General features: G+C 50.9%; 1 protein-coding gene across 1 annotated transcript; it reads left to right on the forward strand.

Moving 5' to 3' along the window:
* The first annotated feature begins 6,207 nt into the window (after window positions 1–6,207).
* RPS19 (ribosomal protein S19) lies at window positions 6,208–14,453 on the forward strand. The gene is made up of 6 exons (XM_007086599.3): window positions 6,208–6,306; window positions 6,778–6,848; window positions 7,139–7,239; window positions 12,688–12,871; window positions 13,402–13,456; window positions 14,391–14,453. Exons 2-6 carry the CDS (start codon window positions 6,778–6,780, stop codon window positions 14,415–14,417), a joined length of 438 nt encoding a protein of 145 aa, XP_007086661.1. The 5' UTR covers window positions 6,208–6,306; the 3' UTR covers window positions 14,418–14,453.
* The last annotated feature ends 3,584 nt before the right edge of the window (window positions 14,454–18,037 follow it).

Genomic DNA, 18,037 nt, shown 5'->3' on the forward strand with positions numbered 1-18,037 from the left:
CACTTTCCAGCTGTCCAGAGGGCTAAAAATTGAAATGCATACAAGGCCAAGCCCATCATTTAAATGAGTAAAGAGGGGTGCTTGGGTGGCTCAGTAAGTTAAGTGTCCAACTTCAGCTCAGGTCATGATCCATGGTTTGTGAGTTCAAGCCTCGCGTCAGGCTCTGTGCTGACAGCTCAGAGCCTGGAGCCTGCTTCGGATTCTGTGTCTCCCTCTCCCTGCCCCTCCCCGGCTCATGCTGCTTTTCTCTCTCAAAAAAAATTTTTTTTTAAATTTAAGTGAGTACAGAAAGCTAGATGAGCCCTAGAAAACAGAATACATGCCATACTAGAGAGGGCAGCCTCCTTTGGGCCTTAGTGGATTGTTGCCAGGCAGGAATGTGACTATTGCCACAATTTCTGATTCCTTAAGAGAAGCTGGAAAACTGAATTTCTATATAAAACATATTAATTTTCAAGAGTTGTCTCAGTTTTCTTCTTTAAATTCTAGGTGAGCTGAACAAAACATATCTTCAGGCCAGTTTTGGCCAAATGGAATACCTATAATGCTAACATAATGTAACATTTTTTAAATGGGGAAACTGAGGCCAATGAGAATAGGAAGAATCAAGTTAGCCTTTTTCAAGGGCTTTATCTGAACTAGGGAGATTCATGTGTCTACGTTTTCAAGGACCTATGAAAGGTAAGAGAACATTATTACCATTTATTAAGTACCCCACTGTATGTGATTCACATACATGCTCACAGCAACTCTGTAAGCCATGCATGATTACTCCCATTTTACAAATAAAGAACACGTTTATTTTTTTTTTTAAGTTTATTTTGAGAGAGAGAAATAGAGCATGAGCAGGGGAGAGGCAGAGAGAGAGAGAGGGAGACAGAGAATCCCAAGCAGGCTCAGTGATGTCAGCACACAGTCTGATGCAGGGCTTGAACTCACAAACTATGAGATCATGACCTGAGCCGAAATCAAGAGTTGGACGCTTAACCAACTGAGCTACCCAGGTGCCCCAAGAACAAGTTTAAAGAGAAAAAGTAACTTGCCCAACTATTTTAGGGAAAATTTCTAGGCAAATAAAGGAAAAAGTTTCCTTCTCCTTGCCAAGCCCTAAATCAATTAGGTAATTTTTATAAAACAGAGTGAAAGATTCAGGACTCCAGCAGACAGGCATGAGCCCAAGGGTTTTTCAGAAAGTCTTTGATTTTTCTACTCAAGGTATCCTTAGATAATAAGCAGGTCGTACCTGCATGTTTCTTTGTCCGCTGCTGTCAAGTCCTTCTCCTCGAACCATTCCGCACATGAAGACCTCTTGAGCTATTCCAAAGATATGAACACCTGGAGATCCCCATCCCCATTTCCACTCGTAGAAGCAGCAGACAGAAAGCGCAAGGGACAGGCCTGATCACTGATTCTTTTTCCTGAGGCCACTTACACTCCTCTTTTCATCCAAGATGATTGCTGGTGATGGCATTCAGTCACTGCTTGTTCTTTTGTGTCTGGAGCCTTGAAAAGATGGGCTGCTTCTACTGCCTAACATTACAGGGTAACAAATCTGCAACACTTCTCAGGACTCAACACAAGATAATCAAAGGAGGAAAGCCTGCTTCACACTTTCCTTCCCTCCCCTTGTTATAACTTAGATATATGATTGCTCCTTAATAGACCTGCCTAAGCCTTGCTGGGCCCTGCTCTCTCAAGTGACAGATGACCAAGCCCACATAGTCGCGGAGAAGGGAAGCGTTGCGCCAGGAAAGATGCCTGAGACCCTGCTACTCAGGGCTGACCAAAGGTCCCAGTACACCAAGGTCACACAGCTGGGAAGAGTAAATGAGAAAGTACAATGTGGGGTTAAGGGATGACATGAGAAGGTGGGGAAAGAGAGGACTGGGCGAAGGAGCTTAGGGGCAGGCCACTCTTCCCTGGCCCTTCTTATTTCTCCGCAGTCCACCTCCCCTCCCAGCCAGATCCTTAGGGCTTTTCACGCCATTGGCTAGGCCTACTTTGTCTATCACATTGTCAGGGCTTCCCCATTGGTGCCTGAGGGAGAGGGTGGAGACTCTGCAGGAGCGAGCCCTGGGGAAAAGGGCAGATTTCAGAATTGTTCCTGCTCCTCTCTGTCACTGCCTCTTTGGGTGCAGCCGTCTTCATCTGCTGTGGTTGTAGGGAGCCAGTGGGTTCCTGGCCTGTGAGCAGCCCTTAGAGATTAGAGTCAGTGGGCTGTGAGCACTGTTCCATGTGCTGCCACTTTCCCACTTCCCAGGGCAAGGCGAGGAAAGGTGCCACCCAGGTCCAATAGGGTAATGCATAATTCATCCCCCTTCTAAGCGCCTTTTGTGTACCACCCTGACGTTCTGCAGAAATAACCAATGAGGTTCCAAATCTGAGGCGCCATCCCTCTGTCCAAACAAGATTGCCCCATCCCACCAGTCACCCACGTATTACTTCAGAAGTTCATTTCACATTCTGCCTTTTGAGAATCGATGCTCCTCCCTTCCCTTCAGCCCTACGTGAACCTGGTCCACACGTGACCACAGTCCTTGTTCAGTGTAGAACCGACATCTTATCACCCACCCCATCCAGTTTCTACTCAGACCCTCATTACCTGGTCCATGCAGGCCTCATTCTGCTCCCCCAGCCCCTTGTGTAGCTGGCTCTGCAGCCCCCAACATATGTTCTCAGAAACACAGTCCTATAACCCATACCCTGCCTGGGCCCTAATGACATCCTGAGCTCTCCCCAAAAGCAAGATTCCTCCTTTTCACCTGACTTAATGTCTCCTATAAACAGATCAGGCCAAGTTCCCTACATTCCTACATCCACAGGCCTGATCACCCTGAGCTGCGTCTGGCTTTGTGCCTCTATGTCTCCCCCTCTTAGTACTCTCAGGGAGCAGTACTTATTCTCAGGAACTCTCAGGGAGTTCCTCTCTGGGAACTCAGAATAAATAACTAAATACATTCTGTCTGATTCCTTAAGAATTTTTTTTTTTCCTACAAAGTTGATAAACTCTAATGTTGCCTCTCCCCTCACCACAATATGAACAACTTCCTGTCCTCAAACCAATTTTTTTTAAGAGAGTTTTTTTAGAGCAGTTTTATGTTCACAGCAAAATTGAGCAGACTGTAAGTGTTCCTGTGGTCTCCCTGCCCCCGTACAAGCACAGCCTCCCCCACTATCACCATCCCACACCAGAGTGGTACATTTGTTAAAACTGAGGAGCCTACATTGACATGTCAGTATCACCCAAGGTGCATAGTTTACATTATGGTTTGCTCTTGGTATTGTACACTTTACGGGTTTGGACAAATGTATAATGACCCGTATCCACCATTATAGTATCAAACAATTGTTTCACTGCCCTAAAATTTCTCTGTACTCCACCTATCCTTATTCCCATCGTCCTTATCCCCGCCGACCCCTGGCAACCAATGATCTTTTTACTGTTTCCATAATTTTGCTTTTTTCCCCCAGAATGTTGTATAGTTGGAATCATACAGTTTGCCTTTTCAGATTGCCTTCTTTCACTTAGTAATATGAATCCAAGTTTGCTCCATGCCTTTGCATGGCCTGATAGTTCCTTTCTTTTTAGCACTGAATGGCATTCTATTGTCCGAATGCACGACAACTTTGAATCATTTTTAAATTTTCTGTCTATAGAGTTATTGAAAGAGATTAAGCAGTCACCAGTTATGGATTCAAATCCAGTTTGGGCTTTACATTTACGTGAGCTTGGCCAAACTACTTGATGCTCTAAAATCCAGTTGCCTACCAACCACCTTACAGAGTTGTTAAGGTTATGAACCTGTAAAAATTAACACCAAGGACACAGTACTGAGAAACCATGTTATGTAAAATCATAGACCGTCAGAAAGTTTGCTCTTTGAAATCATAGCAATAGTGAGAAGGGGACATCTCACTCTTGCCTGGGGGATCACTTTGACACAGAGACGTAGCCATGATTTTCACCCAGGTGCAGGGCTTCAGAGGAGGGATTTCTGGAGATAACATTGCACATTTATCTTAACCCTATAATTTCCAAACAAACAGGACCCTGTGTCTGCTTCTCAGCCAAGGTATGATGTTGACTCCATTACATAGGACCTGCTTTGCCTTGAGTCCCTCAAACCTCTGCTTAATATAAATTTTACCTACAGTGGTTCTGGAAAGCTTTTTTTAAAGAACTCTTTAGTAAATTGACTCAAGTGGACTAACCTTAAATGATTCAGCACTGATATTAGAAATGTACATCAAAAATGTATAAAAGGAGAACATAAGTTACCTAAGTATATGGACACTTATAGTTACACCTACATACAACTACATATTCATACATACATGTTTTGATTCGGGGTGGGGGGCATGGAATTTGAGATACTAAAACTATTCTTAAGTTTTCAAGACAGTGTAAGATAGGTTTCGACACCATTGAACGTTCGCTACCTGAACGGTGAAGCTCCTAATGTAAACACCAGATGTTATCATGCTAGAAACAGGGTTTGTGTTATAGACTTAGTGCTTATGTCGCCCCTCCCCCCAATTTCCTATCTTGAAACCTAGTTTCCACTTGTGATGGTATTTGGAGGTGTGCCTTTGGAAGGTGATTCACATCATGAGGGCGGAGCCCTCATGAATGGGATTGGTGTCCTAATAAAAAATTCCCCAAAGAGCTCCCTCACTCAAGTAAGGGCATGCAAAAAATAATTGTCTATGGACCTGGAAGTGGGCCCTCACCAGACACGGGATCGCCTGGCACCTTGATTTTGGACTTCTCCCAGCCTCCAAAACTATGAGAAATAAATTTCTGTTGTTTATGAGTCACCATCCATGGATTTTGTTATAGCAGTCTGAATCAACTAAGATATTTGGTTTTAACTTTTATTTTTTTTAACAGGTATCGGTGTAACACATTGGCTTACTAATAACTACGGCATTTTGTGTACACAGTATATCACTGTGAAAAAAATAATATTATTCGCTCTGATTTTTAAACTCTTTTCAACATAAGAAAATAGCAACACGCATTTAAATGTTTCCTTTTGCAGCAAGTTAACCATTTTATCAGACAAGTGTGTCCCTCCTGTTCTTGGTCGTTGGACCTTTCAAGGATTGAACCAAACCACGCATGTAACACTACATAACGTTTACCTGTGCCTGGCCCAGAGTAGGCACACAAAAAATATTTGTTGCTGGAATTAATGTGATAACACCATGTACAAGAACAGTCACTTAAAAGGCGCAAAACGCCAGGATTTTGGTGTTTCCATCTAAATTGTGTTTGCTTTTTCTTTTTTTAAATATTTTTTTAAAATGTTTTTATTTTTGAGACAGAGAGAGCATGAGCAGGGGAGGGACAGAGAGTGACCGAGACACAGAATCTGAAGCAGGGTCCAGGCTCCGAGGGGGTCAGCACAGAGCACCCACGTGGGGCTCGAACTCACGGACTGTGAGATATGACCTGAACTGAAGTCAGACGCTTAACCGGCTGAGCCACCCAGGCGCCCCTGTATTTTCTTTTTAACTGAGAGTCTGAAGCCTTGAAAGGGCAAGTGGACTGCCTAAAGCCACACGGGTCAGTGAGGCAAGTGAGCAAAAGAAACCTAAAGTGCTGAGCGAACAGACTCAAGCACTAGGAGGCAGAGCTGCACTAACTTCTCCGAACGTCCCGCCTCCACCTCTTTGTCCCTGCCCTAATCTCCTCCCCGCCTGTAGTTCCTCCATCCCACTGCGGTCGCCTGGGCCGTGATGAAGCAGTTTCCGCCCTAAGAAGGGTGGTGCTTCTCCTTCTGCTCTCGCGAGGACTGGTGATCGAACACATTTCCTCTTTGCACTACCGCAGGGTTCCCCATCACAGTTCCGCCCTTACTACCCCCTACTTCCGGCCCGGAAAGCCACTTCCACCCACAAAGGGGGTCGTCCCGCGGGGGCACGGGCCGTGGCCGGGTCCCTCTTTCCTGCCCATCCAAAGCCCAACTTTCGCCGCCACAGTCTCCTCCGCCGCGATCGACGCAAACGAAGCCGTCCCACCCCACAGCTCAGGACGGGCGCTCGATTACACTCCAGGAGAGGAAAGGGCGGGCAGGACCCAGGCTTCCACCCCCGTCCCCTAGGCTTTCTCCTTTGCCTGCCCGCCCCCACACCACACGCCCTCCCAGCTCGAAGCCGCATTCGCCCTCAGAGAGGCGGGGCGGCTCTTCTGGCCTCGCTCTCGCGAGAGCTCGCACTTCTCGCGATACCCGACGCCCGACTTGTGCGCCCGGGAAACCCCGTTGCTCCCTTTCCCCTGGCTGGCAGCGCGGAGGCCGCACGGTAAGACGGGCGCTCCTGCTCGGGCTGGGCGCGGGGCGTCAGGGGCCCGACTCCCCAGGCGGGAGTGCGTGTCTGGGGCCCCCGGGGAGACTGTGTGGGGCCGCCCCGCCCCCTGGAGCCGCAGCCACGTGCGAGCGGCAGGCCCGGACATGCCCGGTCTGCGAGGTCCGGGGACCGAGACTGGGCCAGGCGGGCGGCGGGGATGCAAGGAGGGGGTCCCCAGAATCAGGGGCTGGGGTCATCTGGCGTCTCCATCACGGCGCCAGGCCGTGCTCGTGCGACGCGCAGAGACCGTGAGCGGCGGTGAAGTCTAGCACCCACAGGCGCCGGGGCCTTTAGGGCCCGTATCTGAAGTAGGGCCTCGGGAAGGAACGGGAGTGCGGCGGCTGCGGTCGCGTGGGGGCAAGGCCCTGGCCCCTGTCAGCCGTCTCCACCAGTGCCAAGTTCACATGCTTGCTCTTTTTCTCGTAGATGCCTGGAGTTACTGTAAAAGACGTGAACCAGCAGGAGTTCGTCAGAGCTCTGGCAGCCTTCCTCAAAAAGTGAGTGTGGGGCCTCGGGCTCGGTGGATGGGGGCTGTGGTCTTTGCCTGACTCCTCCGCGGACGTTGTTTCTCTTCTCGGGTACCGGGAGGCTTGTGTGAGGTCTCCGTGTGGAGTCTGCTTTTCTGCCTGAGGCCTGGGTTTGGGTTGTGGCCGCGTTTCTGGTTTTTTTATGTTCTGGGACACGTGGAGCTCCTGGTAACCTATACATTTTGGGTTGAGCAGAGGGGATTTGGGGGCTGGAGTTTGGGGAGACTCCTGGATCGTCACTTTCTCACCGTTGGTCCCAGGTCTGGGAAGCTGAAAGTCCCTGAATGGGTGGACACTGTCAAGCTGGCCAAGCATAAAGAGCTTGCTCCCTACGATGAGAACTGGTTCTACACACGAGCTGGTGAGGAACTGGGGCCTCTGGGTAATGGGGGGGGGGTGCTGGGTGACCCCTGGCACAAACCATCCCTCCCTGTTCTCTCTGTGAGCTCACCCAAGATTGCAAGAGGAGAGAAACTCTTTAAATTATAGTTGATCTACAGTGTGAGAAGCACTAGGCTATCGCTACGTGCTTGTGTGACGCTCAGTAACTTCATTTCTGAGTCTGTTTTCGTTTGTAAGCGATTGATGTGAGGACCTGTGGCTTCCTCTGAAACTCTAGGGAAACCCAGGGTCAAGTGAATGTTCATCGTTTACTTAGAGGTAGTTTGTTTTAGAGGAAAGCGTTTACTGACGCTTCCATGTTCGTGGAGTCAAGACTCTCCCCAGTTCAGATTTCTCTCTGCCACTTAACTGTGTGGCCTCCATCTGCCTGTTCCTCTTTGTGTCCTCTCTGAAATGAGGCTAACGATTGTTAACAACACAGGATTGTAGTGGGAATCAAATGAGCTTATGACAGTTAAAACCTGTACAATACCCCTGTGGCAGAGTAGTCCTTCAAGAAAAGTCAGGTGTCCCATTTTTATCGTTCAGATCCATAGGCTGGTTTTCTCCTTGTCTCTCTAGAGAGACCATTTCTTTTAAGTGGTTGGGATCTGGCCGGGTCACTCCTTGCTCTAAATCTTGGTAAGTCCCAAGTACCCAAAACAAAGCCTTATGATCACCCTGTAACCATTTGCCAGTCCCCTCTCTTATTAGTCTACCAGTGATAAGTTCGAAGGAGTGACTTCAGTGTAGTGCCCAATGGCACAGTGCTAATTTTTACCTGTCCTTGACATTTCAAGTTTCTCCCAGCTGTCACTCCATGAAGGCCTAACTTAGGGATGGAGGGGTGGTCAGTGCTAGGTTGTTCAAGGCAGCAACCTCTGCACAGGCCTTCATTAAGGACCGTCAGCTTCTGCAATCTTTTAACCTTCAATCTCTGACCTAGGGGCTCCATCCTGGCCAAAGACTGTCTCCAGACAGGAAGTAGGTGGGAAGCACAGTTTGGAAATAAAGAAAGCTTCAGGGTGACTTTGAGAAGAGTTGGCCTTGGTACCAAGTCCCTTTGGCACTTTGGAATATGATGTATTTTGTAGATTGGTGTTGCTCTTGTGCATCAGATGTCCATGAGGTCCACTCTGTTTCAGGCCCTGGACGGGCAGAGGCCAACATGACTTGGCCACAGCCTCAGACTCCTGAGGATTAAAAGGTCAACTCTCAGGTGGGTAGGGTGGGTAGCATATAGCGGGGATCCCCACTCTGCTTTTAGGAAGAAAAAAGGGTTGGGGAAGGGAAGCTGGCTTGATTTCCCCAGGCACACATTAGTGATGGGGCCTGGATGAGACCACCACCCCATCCACCCATCTTGGGAAGCAAGGCTGCCTGGTCCTGAATGTTCTTTGGCAATGCCCCAAGAATCAGTTGGTCAAGGCAGTTTTGGATCTAAGATGAGGAGAAAGTCTACTGGCTTTTCCTATGTGGTCAGGTAAATCTACATATTTTGTTTAATCTGCCCTGTTGAAAACTTCCCACATAGTACTGGTGGTTTTCTGTTTTATGCTTGTTGTATTTTTGTAGATGGGGAGAGATTAGTGTGAAATGAGATCGAGACCACCCTGGGCAGTACGCCTAGATGAGCCTTAGACTGTTTCCTGGCCCCTTCTCTGACAACTCACACGGAGTGTGCATCCTCTACCTGCCATCCTGATCTCCCTTACTCAAGGTTTCCAAAACTCCCTTTTTGACCTCATTTCCCCAGCTGCCTTAGTGGCATAGCATAGTGATTCTAGACCAAGGTCTGTTGTGCACATTTTTGTTGGGACACTGCCACGCCCATTTGTTTACATGTACACCTGAGGCAGAGTTGCAATTGTGACGGGCTGGTGGCCTCCAAAGCCAAAAATATTTATTCTGACCCTTTACTGGAGAAGTTTACCAGCCTAGAGTGCTCCCACCTAGTTGGGGTTAGCTCATACTCTGGGCAAGTCACTGGAGATACTCAGTTACCAAAGAGGAAACAGGTACAGACAGGTGAAGTGACCTTAGGAGAGCATGACACGCTGACTCCAAGCTTGGCAGACCCGAGTCTGTGCTGTATTTGCATTTTCTCCTTCCCTGCATTGTGATGTCAAGGAAAGACCACTGTAGGGTTTGTGAGGGGAGGGGGTGTTGCCGTGTGGCCTTGGACAAGCCCCCTGGTTTCTTCATTGTCAGAAGGTCTTGCTTGGGAGGGAGGTGGGAATCCATTGTGTCTTGTCCAGCAGTGAGTGACTCCTAAATTGGGACATCTGAATGTCCCAAATGAAATCATTGTGGATGGGACCTGGTCTTCTCTGATCAGTGCATAGGACTGGGCAGTCACATATGCTGTTATTGGAAAGATCAAGGCCTTGGAGACATTTCAGGAACAAGTTAAGGGGTGACAATGTCCGGATTCTTTCCTTAGAAGCTTGGCAAAGAACAGTTATTAAGATGCTGAGCTGTAGGGGCACCTGGGTGGCTCAGTTGAGCATCCAACTTCAGCTCAGGTCATGTTTTCACAGTTAGTGAGTTCAGGCCCTGCATGCTGACAGTGCAGAGCCTGCCTGGGATATTCATTCATTCATTCATTCATTCTCTCTCTCTCTCTCTCTCTCTCTCTCTCTCTCTCTCTCTCCCCCCCCCCCCTCCCCTGCCCCCTCACAATATAAATAAACTTAAAAAAAAAATGCGGGGCGCCTGGGTGGCGCAGTCGGTTAAGCGTCCGACTTCAGCCAGGTCACGATCTCGCGGTCCGTGAGTTCGAGCCCCGCGTCAGGCTCTGGGCTGATGGCTCGGAGCCTGGAGCCTGTTTCCGATTCTGTGTCTCCCTCTCTCTCTGCCCCTCCCCCGTTCATGCTCTGTCTCTCTCTGTCCCAAAAATAAATAAAAAAACGTTGAAAAAAAATTAAAAAAAGAAAAAAAAAAAATGCTGCGCTGCAAAGACATTTGTGAAACTTTGGTATACCAGGTGTTCAAGAGCATTGTGACCCTCTCCGCCTGGTGGCCCCTTGGGTGGGAGGATGCTACTGGTCCCTCCTTTATACTTTGAGGTGGGGAGTGACTCCTGGACACTTGGGACAGGATTTCCAAGAGGAGCAGAAAGTCTTAGAGGGACTTGAGAAGCCATTTGTGACCACACCTGGCTTGCTGTCACCTCCTAAGCAGCACCTAGGATGGCCTGATTTGTGATGTTACAGCTCCACTTCAGAAGGATTGGGGCCTGGGTCTCAGCAGGGTGGGGGTGAGAAAAGGCCAATTATTTTGTAGAATTCTGTTATTTTGACTGTAATGCTTTCCGACTTGTAGCATTAATATTCTTTCCCTTTTAATAGGTCAGGAAAATAATTACCAAGAACTGGGGTGGGGGGTACCCTCTATCTGACACCACACCAGCTAGTTTTTTGCAGCTTAAGGAAAAATTTACAGCAGCCCCTCCACCTCCTCCTTGAAGAAACTAATAGTTGGACTTTACTGGAGCTTATTCTCTGCCACTCAATCCTCAGGATTTGAGTAGGCTTCCCCTTGAGTCCCGTGGCCCAGGCCCAGACCGCCCAAATAGGGGGTGGACTCGGCTGAGAGGAGCAGTGTCGGGATTCACACCCTGTGTTGCCAGACGGCTCAGGGGTTGGCCATCTCTTTATACAGAGCCCGGACTGGGGCTAGGCTGAGCGGTGGTCCTGGCCTGGCTTCTCCTGGGCATCTGTGTGCTTGGGAGTATTCCACTGACCCCTTCCTGAGGCCATTCTGCTTTCCTCAGCCCTGGGTAGAGCCCAGGTGGGAGAGCACATCTCCACCCAGGCCAAAGCATGGCTTGGCACAGGCACAGGAGGAATGGTGGTAGCTGTTGGGCATGTGAGCTGGTCTGGAAGTCTGGACTTTTCCAGTGATATCACTGGAAGGGGAGTTTTGATGCTGGAGGTGGTGTGGAGGTAGGAAGAACCAAGGAGGACTGTTTAAAAAAAATTTTTTTTAATGTTTGTTTATTTTTGAGAGAGAGCATGCGAGAGCATGAGTGGGGGAGGGGCAGAGAGAGGGAGACACAGAATCCGAAGCAGCCTCCAGGCTCTGAGCTGTCAGCACAGAGCCCGATGCGGGGCTCGAACTCACAGGCTGTGAGATCATGACCTGAGCCGAAGTCAGATGCTCAACTGACTGAGCCACCCAGGCGCCCCCCAAGGAGAACAGTTTTAAAGTGAGCAAAAGCTGGAAGCAGTGAAACCAGGGAGAGGTTGTACAGTGGTCCTGATAAAGGTGGTGAGGGTTTCAGCCATGCCGAGGCCCCCAGAAGCCCATGACTGTATCTGAAGACCATCTTACAGGGCAGGAGGGGTCTGGGTGGGGACAAGTGGTGTGGAAGAACTTCTTTGGGAGGAGTAGCCCACTTTAGGTGGTAAGTTCCACCCACCCCCAGCTCAGAACCCCACAAGGTCATGGATGTGGCCTGGCACCTGGTTGTTAGGAGTAAGTAGTTACTGGAGGAAGGAATCCTGATTTTTCCCCTCTGATCTGTAGGGACTAAAAGTAGTCACTTGGGCAAAACCTTATGTACTGATCGCTGGCAGCCCTGGAATGACCTGGAGTCCTTGCATCTCAAGCCCTAGTTCCCTCAAATTTCAGTGGCCCCCTGAGATAGAAAGCCAGAACAGTCTGTTCCTCCGTGCTATGTGACATGAGGCCAGTGAGTGCCTTCTGGAGCCTGTTTGCTTTTCTGTGAAGGAGAATAGCACTGGACACCCGTGCAGCTCTCAGGTGAGGGTGGGTGACTTACCGAGGCCACACACCATCAGGCCAGGTCGTAAAACCATCTTACTGCCTCATGGGGGAGCATGAAAAGCAGATGGCACAGGGCCTGGTGGGCAAATGGCCCTGTTGAACAGAACAGTGAGGGATGGGGGACTTGTCCAAGCCGGATAAGAATCCTGTGGTTGCGGAAGGGGTGATGCCCGTTCAGGGTTGGGAACGTCACTGCATGGGGTGTCGGCTCTGACCCTGAGTTCTCCAGGGCCAAGGGGCTTAGGGAGCTGCGCTCAGGTGACATATCCCTGCTCGTACTCCTGCCCCTCAGGCCTGGGCCTGGAGGTGGAAAGTCAACGGCTTAAGCATTTGCCAGGCTCTGCCCATAGGACCCTGGGCCCAGGCTCACGGCAGCTCAGCTGTGGCAGGCCGTCCAGTCTCCTCAGCTGGGCCCGGGGTGTAGGGCAGCTTGGCTGTGGGATAGCTGGGGTGGGGGCCCAGTCCTTAGTCTGTGTATTCTCAGTTTTCCGGGCTATACAATGGGAGGAATTAGCTGCTATGCACACAGTTATGTGTGTGACCTTGAGCGAGGCCCTTCCCTCAGCCTGCGTCAGCTATAGAGAGGACTCTACTTTGCTTGAGAAGGATCCTCACATCTCACGCACACCCCACCCAGCTTCCACAGCACGGCACCTGTACCTCCGGGGCGGCGCTGGAGTCGGCTCCATGACCAAGATCTATGGAGGACGTCAGAGAAATGGGGTCATGCCCAGCCACTTTAGCAGAGGCTCCAAGAGCGTGGCCCGCAGGGTCCTCCAAGCCCTAGAGGGGCTGAAAATGGTGGAAAAGGACCAAGATGGGTAAGCGGGGTTGGGGGGAATGGCTGGGACAGGGGTGATGGAGGACACTTGGGGTCAGATCACCTGTAATGAAGTTGTCTAGAGCCATCCTTCCCCCGTGTGGAGAGGTGCCAGGTCTGTCCTGCTGTCTGCACCTGCCCCTCAGGCGGGCAGGGGATTCTGCAGAAAAGTGAACAGTGAGGGGCCTCACCCCGACCTCTCTGGCTGACTACCCCAAGCTCCAGGAAGGTAATTTAGCGACTGTCCGCTTTCATTAGCCTGCTCGTTAACTTTTCCCAATTGATTTTTCGGGGCTTTTGATCTAATGCTCGCACAAACGACACCCTGGCAGCTCCCAGGGGGGCTCCCACTCCTGCCCCCAGCTCGTTAGAATGCAGCTGACTGGGGCCCTCAGTGGGACTTGGCTGGTGTCATGTGGTCCCATGGCCAGGTGCCTTCTTGGGAAGCCTGGCTTACATCCAGGGTGGGCCTGGCAGTGACATGGTTGAGAGCCTCCACTCATGGGGGGCTGCATGACCCTTCTCCCGCAGGGGACGCAAACTGACACCTCAGGGACAGAGAGATCTGGACAGAATCGCCGGACAGGTGAGGCCTGGGTGTGGGCCGGGACTGGGTCTCTTAGTCACTGCCTGGGATTTGTCAGGTCAGAATTTCCTACCCTGGAGGGCACAGCCCAGGCTGGTGGGGTCAGGGGCAGGAGAAAGAACGTTTCTGACTAACTTCCTGCTAGAGCTGGTTAGAAATGTGGGTGCCGGGACCCCAGGCCTGGCGTGCAGCTGGAATTGTTTCCCGTGCAGGACAGGTTTCTGCACACAACTCCCCTTTGCCCAATCAGCCTTCTCAGGACTCTAGCTGCAGTGTTTTCTCATTCTTCATGGTCACTGACATCAGCCGGGATGGCTGTGGAGAGAGTGGGGGAGGCAAGCCAGCTCAGAACAAGGGTCTCCATCCAGATCCCTGACTGGCTGGACACCTTGGGGCAGAGTCTGTTCGCCTGGAGCCAGTCCCATCTGTAGAATGGTCTACTCTTGCCAGCCTCCATAGGGTAGTGGTGAGGGCTCAGTGGGCTACAGCAGTGGGAGCCCCCAGGGCCAGGCATGAACCCATTGTTGGGTTTTTTCTTTCTGTATCATTGACTCAGGTCTCCTAGGAGCCTTGGAGGGCTCAATCACTTAGTCAAGTGTCAAAAAAGAGTAGAAGGTGTCAGCCCCCTGGGAGTCCGGGGGTTGCCTGGAAGGAGCCGGTGATCTCTTCTGCGCAGGGCAGGGCATAGACAGTGTGGATAGCAGAGCAGTGGGCAGGTGTTGGAATCCTGCTCCGCCACTCCCTTTCTTTTAGTCTCCGTTGACACTTCTGTAAAATGGGGAAATGCCCGAGGCTATAAGGATTAAATTGGATGAACACCGGTCAGACCCAAATCCAGGTGCCTGGCGTCCCTCGGGTGGCGGGTAGCTGCTCCAAAGCTCCAGAACACAGACCCCACGGCCGATCTTAATTACTCTCCCGTCTTTTCCCACAGGTGGCAGCTGCCAACAAGAAGCATTAGAACAAATGCTGGGTTAATAAATTGCCTCATTCGTAATCCTGGTCCGAGTCTCTTGATTGGCTGCTGTTGCTCTTCCCTTTGGGGGCATGAAGGAGGCGCCTTGAGCTTCCCTTTCCTCGTGAAAGAGGGGGACTAGGGATCCCTAGTGACTGTGATACCAGCAGCCACTAAAGCCTAAGGCCCAGCCTTCCCGGTTCAAGCAGTTCCACCCCCAGTGGGCCTGGTGCCCTAGCTGGACTGGTGGTTGGGTGGGGCCAGGACAAGAGGCCCTTGCACCTCCCCCACATCCTGCCTTTGCAGTTCTCAGTAAGATGAGAAACTGAAAAGGAGTGGCTTTCAGGCAGTGGCCCCAGCTGGGGCCTGGGCTACAGAGACCGCATTCTGTCCCTTCCTGCAACAAAGCAGGGCTGGGGCAGCCGGCCTTCATTTCTGGTGACTCCTTGAGTGCCTCCAGGCCAAGGTGACTTGGTGTGCACCATTTGTTGGCAAACAGACCACTGACCCTGCCTGAACCTTTGCTCTCTAGAGATCTATTGCCTTGGGCCCTTCTGGAGCTGGTTGTACCTGCCCCAGAGTTGGGACCCAGTGCCCTTTCCCACCCACACCCACCATCATCCTAGTGGAGAGGTGCGAGAGGCACCTGAGCAGAGGTAGAGGGGCACTGCCTCTTCAGTCCTGTGAGGTGATTGGCTCTCAGGCATGAATGGGGCAGGAGCCTGCCTATGATTGGGCCCCTGGTAGGGGCAGGGGATACGAAGGGCACCAAGTGGCTATGTGCCAGGCCCCAGAAAACAGCCTGGAAAAGTGGCCCCTGTGGGACCAAACCCACCTCCTACCTGGGGAGTGCTAAGATGCTGAGCCTGAGCTGGCTTTGGAAGAGACCGTGCGAATGGGGAAGGGGCAGAGAGAGGGAGACCTTTGGAAGCAGGCTCCAAACTGTCAACACAGAGACCAATGCGGGCTCCATCTCACAGGCCACAAGTTCATGACCTGAGTCGAAGTTGGACGCCCAACAGACTGAGCCATCCCGGTGCCCCAACTTAGTTTCTTATTCTTGAGGGATCTGGGGAAGTACCATATAGGTAGATTGTGCCATGGCTCAGGACATCACACCAAGCAGACAACCAGTTACCAGAGAACAGCAGAGTCCCTCACCTGGTGGGAAATGAAGCTGGCCTCTCTCCCAGCTTAGAAGTCAGTGCTGAGGGTGCCTGAAGCGTCCGACTTCAGCTCAGGTCCTGTCTCACGGTCTGTGAGGTCGAGCCCCGCGTCGGGCTCTGTGCTGACAGCTCAGGGCCTGGAGCCTGCTTCAGATTCCGTGTCTCCCTCTCTCTCTGTCCCTCCTCTGCTCACGCTCTCTCTCTTTCAATAATAAATAAACGTTAAAAAAAGTGCTGGAAGACTTGTACTGAATAAACAGCCTACCACATGCAAAGGCACTTTGTATCACCTAACACAAGGCAACCTGCTGAAGGTGCCCAAAAGCCCCCACATTTTAGATGTAGTGAGAGTAAGTCACAGGGTGGGTAATTTGCCTATGTACTATGGGGGGGTGGCAAAGCCGGAATTTGGACCCGGGCAGCTGGGCTCCAGCCACTACGGTGCATTGCCCGCCTCAGAAGTACAGGAAATGGGGCAACGAGGTAAGCGGGGTGTGGACGTGCCCAAACAGTCCAGTTCGGCCTCAAAGGCCTGCAATCCAGCAGCTGCGCCTCTCCAGCCGCCGGGGGGCAGTCGAGGGCCTGGAAACAGCCTCAGCAGATGCAGGAGGTGAATTATAGGGCTGCAGCGTCTGCCCAGGTTTCTTGAGGCGGGGGAGGGCGGGGGGGGGGCGGCGAGGATCATAAGGAGGAGCTAAAGCAGAGAGGGGCTGGTGACCTGCTACACAACAAGGGTCACAGCAGAACACCTGGGTCCCTGGAGGGAAGGGGGAGGGCCCCAGGCCAGAGAAGCGGAACTGTGTCCTAGGAACTGTGATAAGCTCACTGTAGTATTCTTGTAGCCTCACAAGGGGGACAAGCGGGGTGATTACAGGAGAAGAAACTGAGGTTCAGACCACCAGTCAGTTGGCAGAGCTGAGATTGAAACAGAACTGACATTCAAACATGAACTCCGGAGGCCCATGCTCTGTGTGGGTGACAATTGCATTTTCATTTATAAGTCATGAAATGCTTCAAGCAATCAAAACAGTATACCTATTAGTGTAAGAAAGACCCATGTACCCCCTACCCAGCTTAAGAAGTAACACAAGACCTAAAACTGGCACAGACAAAGCCTCTGTACCAGCCCTCTGAGGTCACAGCCCTCCTCGCTTGCCCCAAAGGGAACCCCCTCTCAGGAACTGGGTGTCGCTCACCTGCATGGGTTCCCTAATTGACTACAGATGCATGTGTCCCTAACAGCACCCAGTGTTGCTTCGCCTTTTGAAAACAAGTCAACTGTTTCATGCTACACGTCATTTTCATGTCATTTCTGAGACGCAGCCGTGTTGACAAGCAGAGCTCTGCCTTTTCTCCTGCTGAGTATTACTCTACCGGCTGCCTACACCACAATGTATGCGTCCCATTCTCCTGTAAATGGGCTTTCTGTTTCCCAGCTTCTGCTACCAAAAATCTCTCTGCAATAAATGTTTTTCCCTATGTGTCTTCTTAGGTGCATGTGTGACTGTCCCCTAACGGCTCACAAACATCTCAACAACCTCATGTAATTCCCCACCCCCACTCCTCAGACCTCATTTTCCTTCCACGTGACCTAAAATGATGCTCAAAGGTATGTGGGCCCACGTAAGTGACTTTGAATCTCTGCTCCACTACTCCCAAATTGTACTACACTGGGTAAGTGATGGCATCTCCTCTCTGGGCCTCAGTTTTCTCCTCTGTAAAATGGGGGGGTGACCTACCTTACCTACTTGTGGGGAGGCTGACTCATGTCGAGAGCCCATCATGGCTCTAACTCCTAGGGTGCTGGGGACATCAGCTCATCTCACAACAGCGGGGAGATATTCTTGTTCTCATTGCTGAGATTAAAAACGCCAAGGCTGGGGCTCTCGGCTGGCTCTGTCAATAGAGCATGCAACTCTTGATCTCAGGGTTGTGAGTTCGAGCCCCATCAAGTTGGATGTAGAGATTATTTAAAAAAAAATTTTTTTTAAACGCCAAGGCCCACGGGGCACCTGGCTGGCTCAGTCGGTTAAACATCCGACTTCAGCTCAGGTCATTATCTTGTAGTTTGGGGGTTGGGGCCCCACATCGGGCTCTGTGCTGACAGCTCAGAGCCTGGAGCCTGCTTCATATTCTGTGCCTCCCTCTCTCTTTGCCTCTTCCCTGCTCGAGCTCTGACTCTCTCTCTCTCTCAAAAATAAATAACCATTAAAATTTTTTTTTTTTTTTTGCTTTTAATGCCAAGGCTTAGAAAGCCACCACCTAGTCATAGAGCCGATCAGCCTGCCCCCATTTATTTTCATGAACATTAAGAGCAACCAACATCTACTGAGCACCTGCTATGGGCTAGGCCCTATGTTCAGAGCTGTGCATGCACAACCCCTTTAAATCCTGGATTCCAACCTCAAGAGGTGAAGACGTGGAGGCTCAGAGAGAGGCTCAGCTTTGCCTAAGGTCAGT

The sequence above is a fragment of the Panthera tigris genome, chromosome E2, assembly GCF_018350195.1.
Source record: "Panthera tigris isolate Pti1 chromosome E2, P.tigris_Pti1_mat1.1, whole genome shotgun sequence".
Lineage (NCBI taxonomy): Eukaryota > Metazoa > Chordata > Mammalia > Carnivora > Felidae > Panthera > Panthera tigris.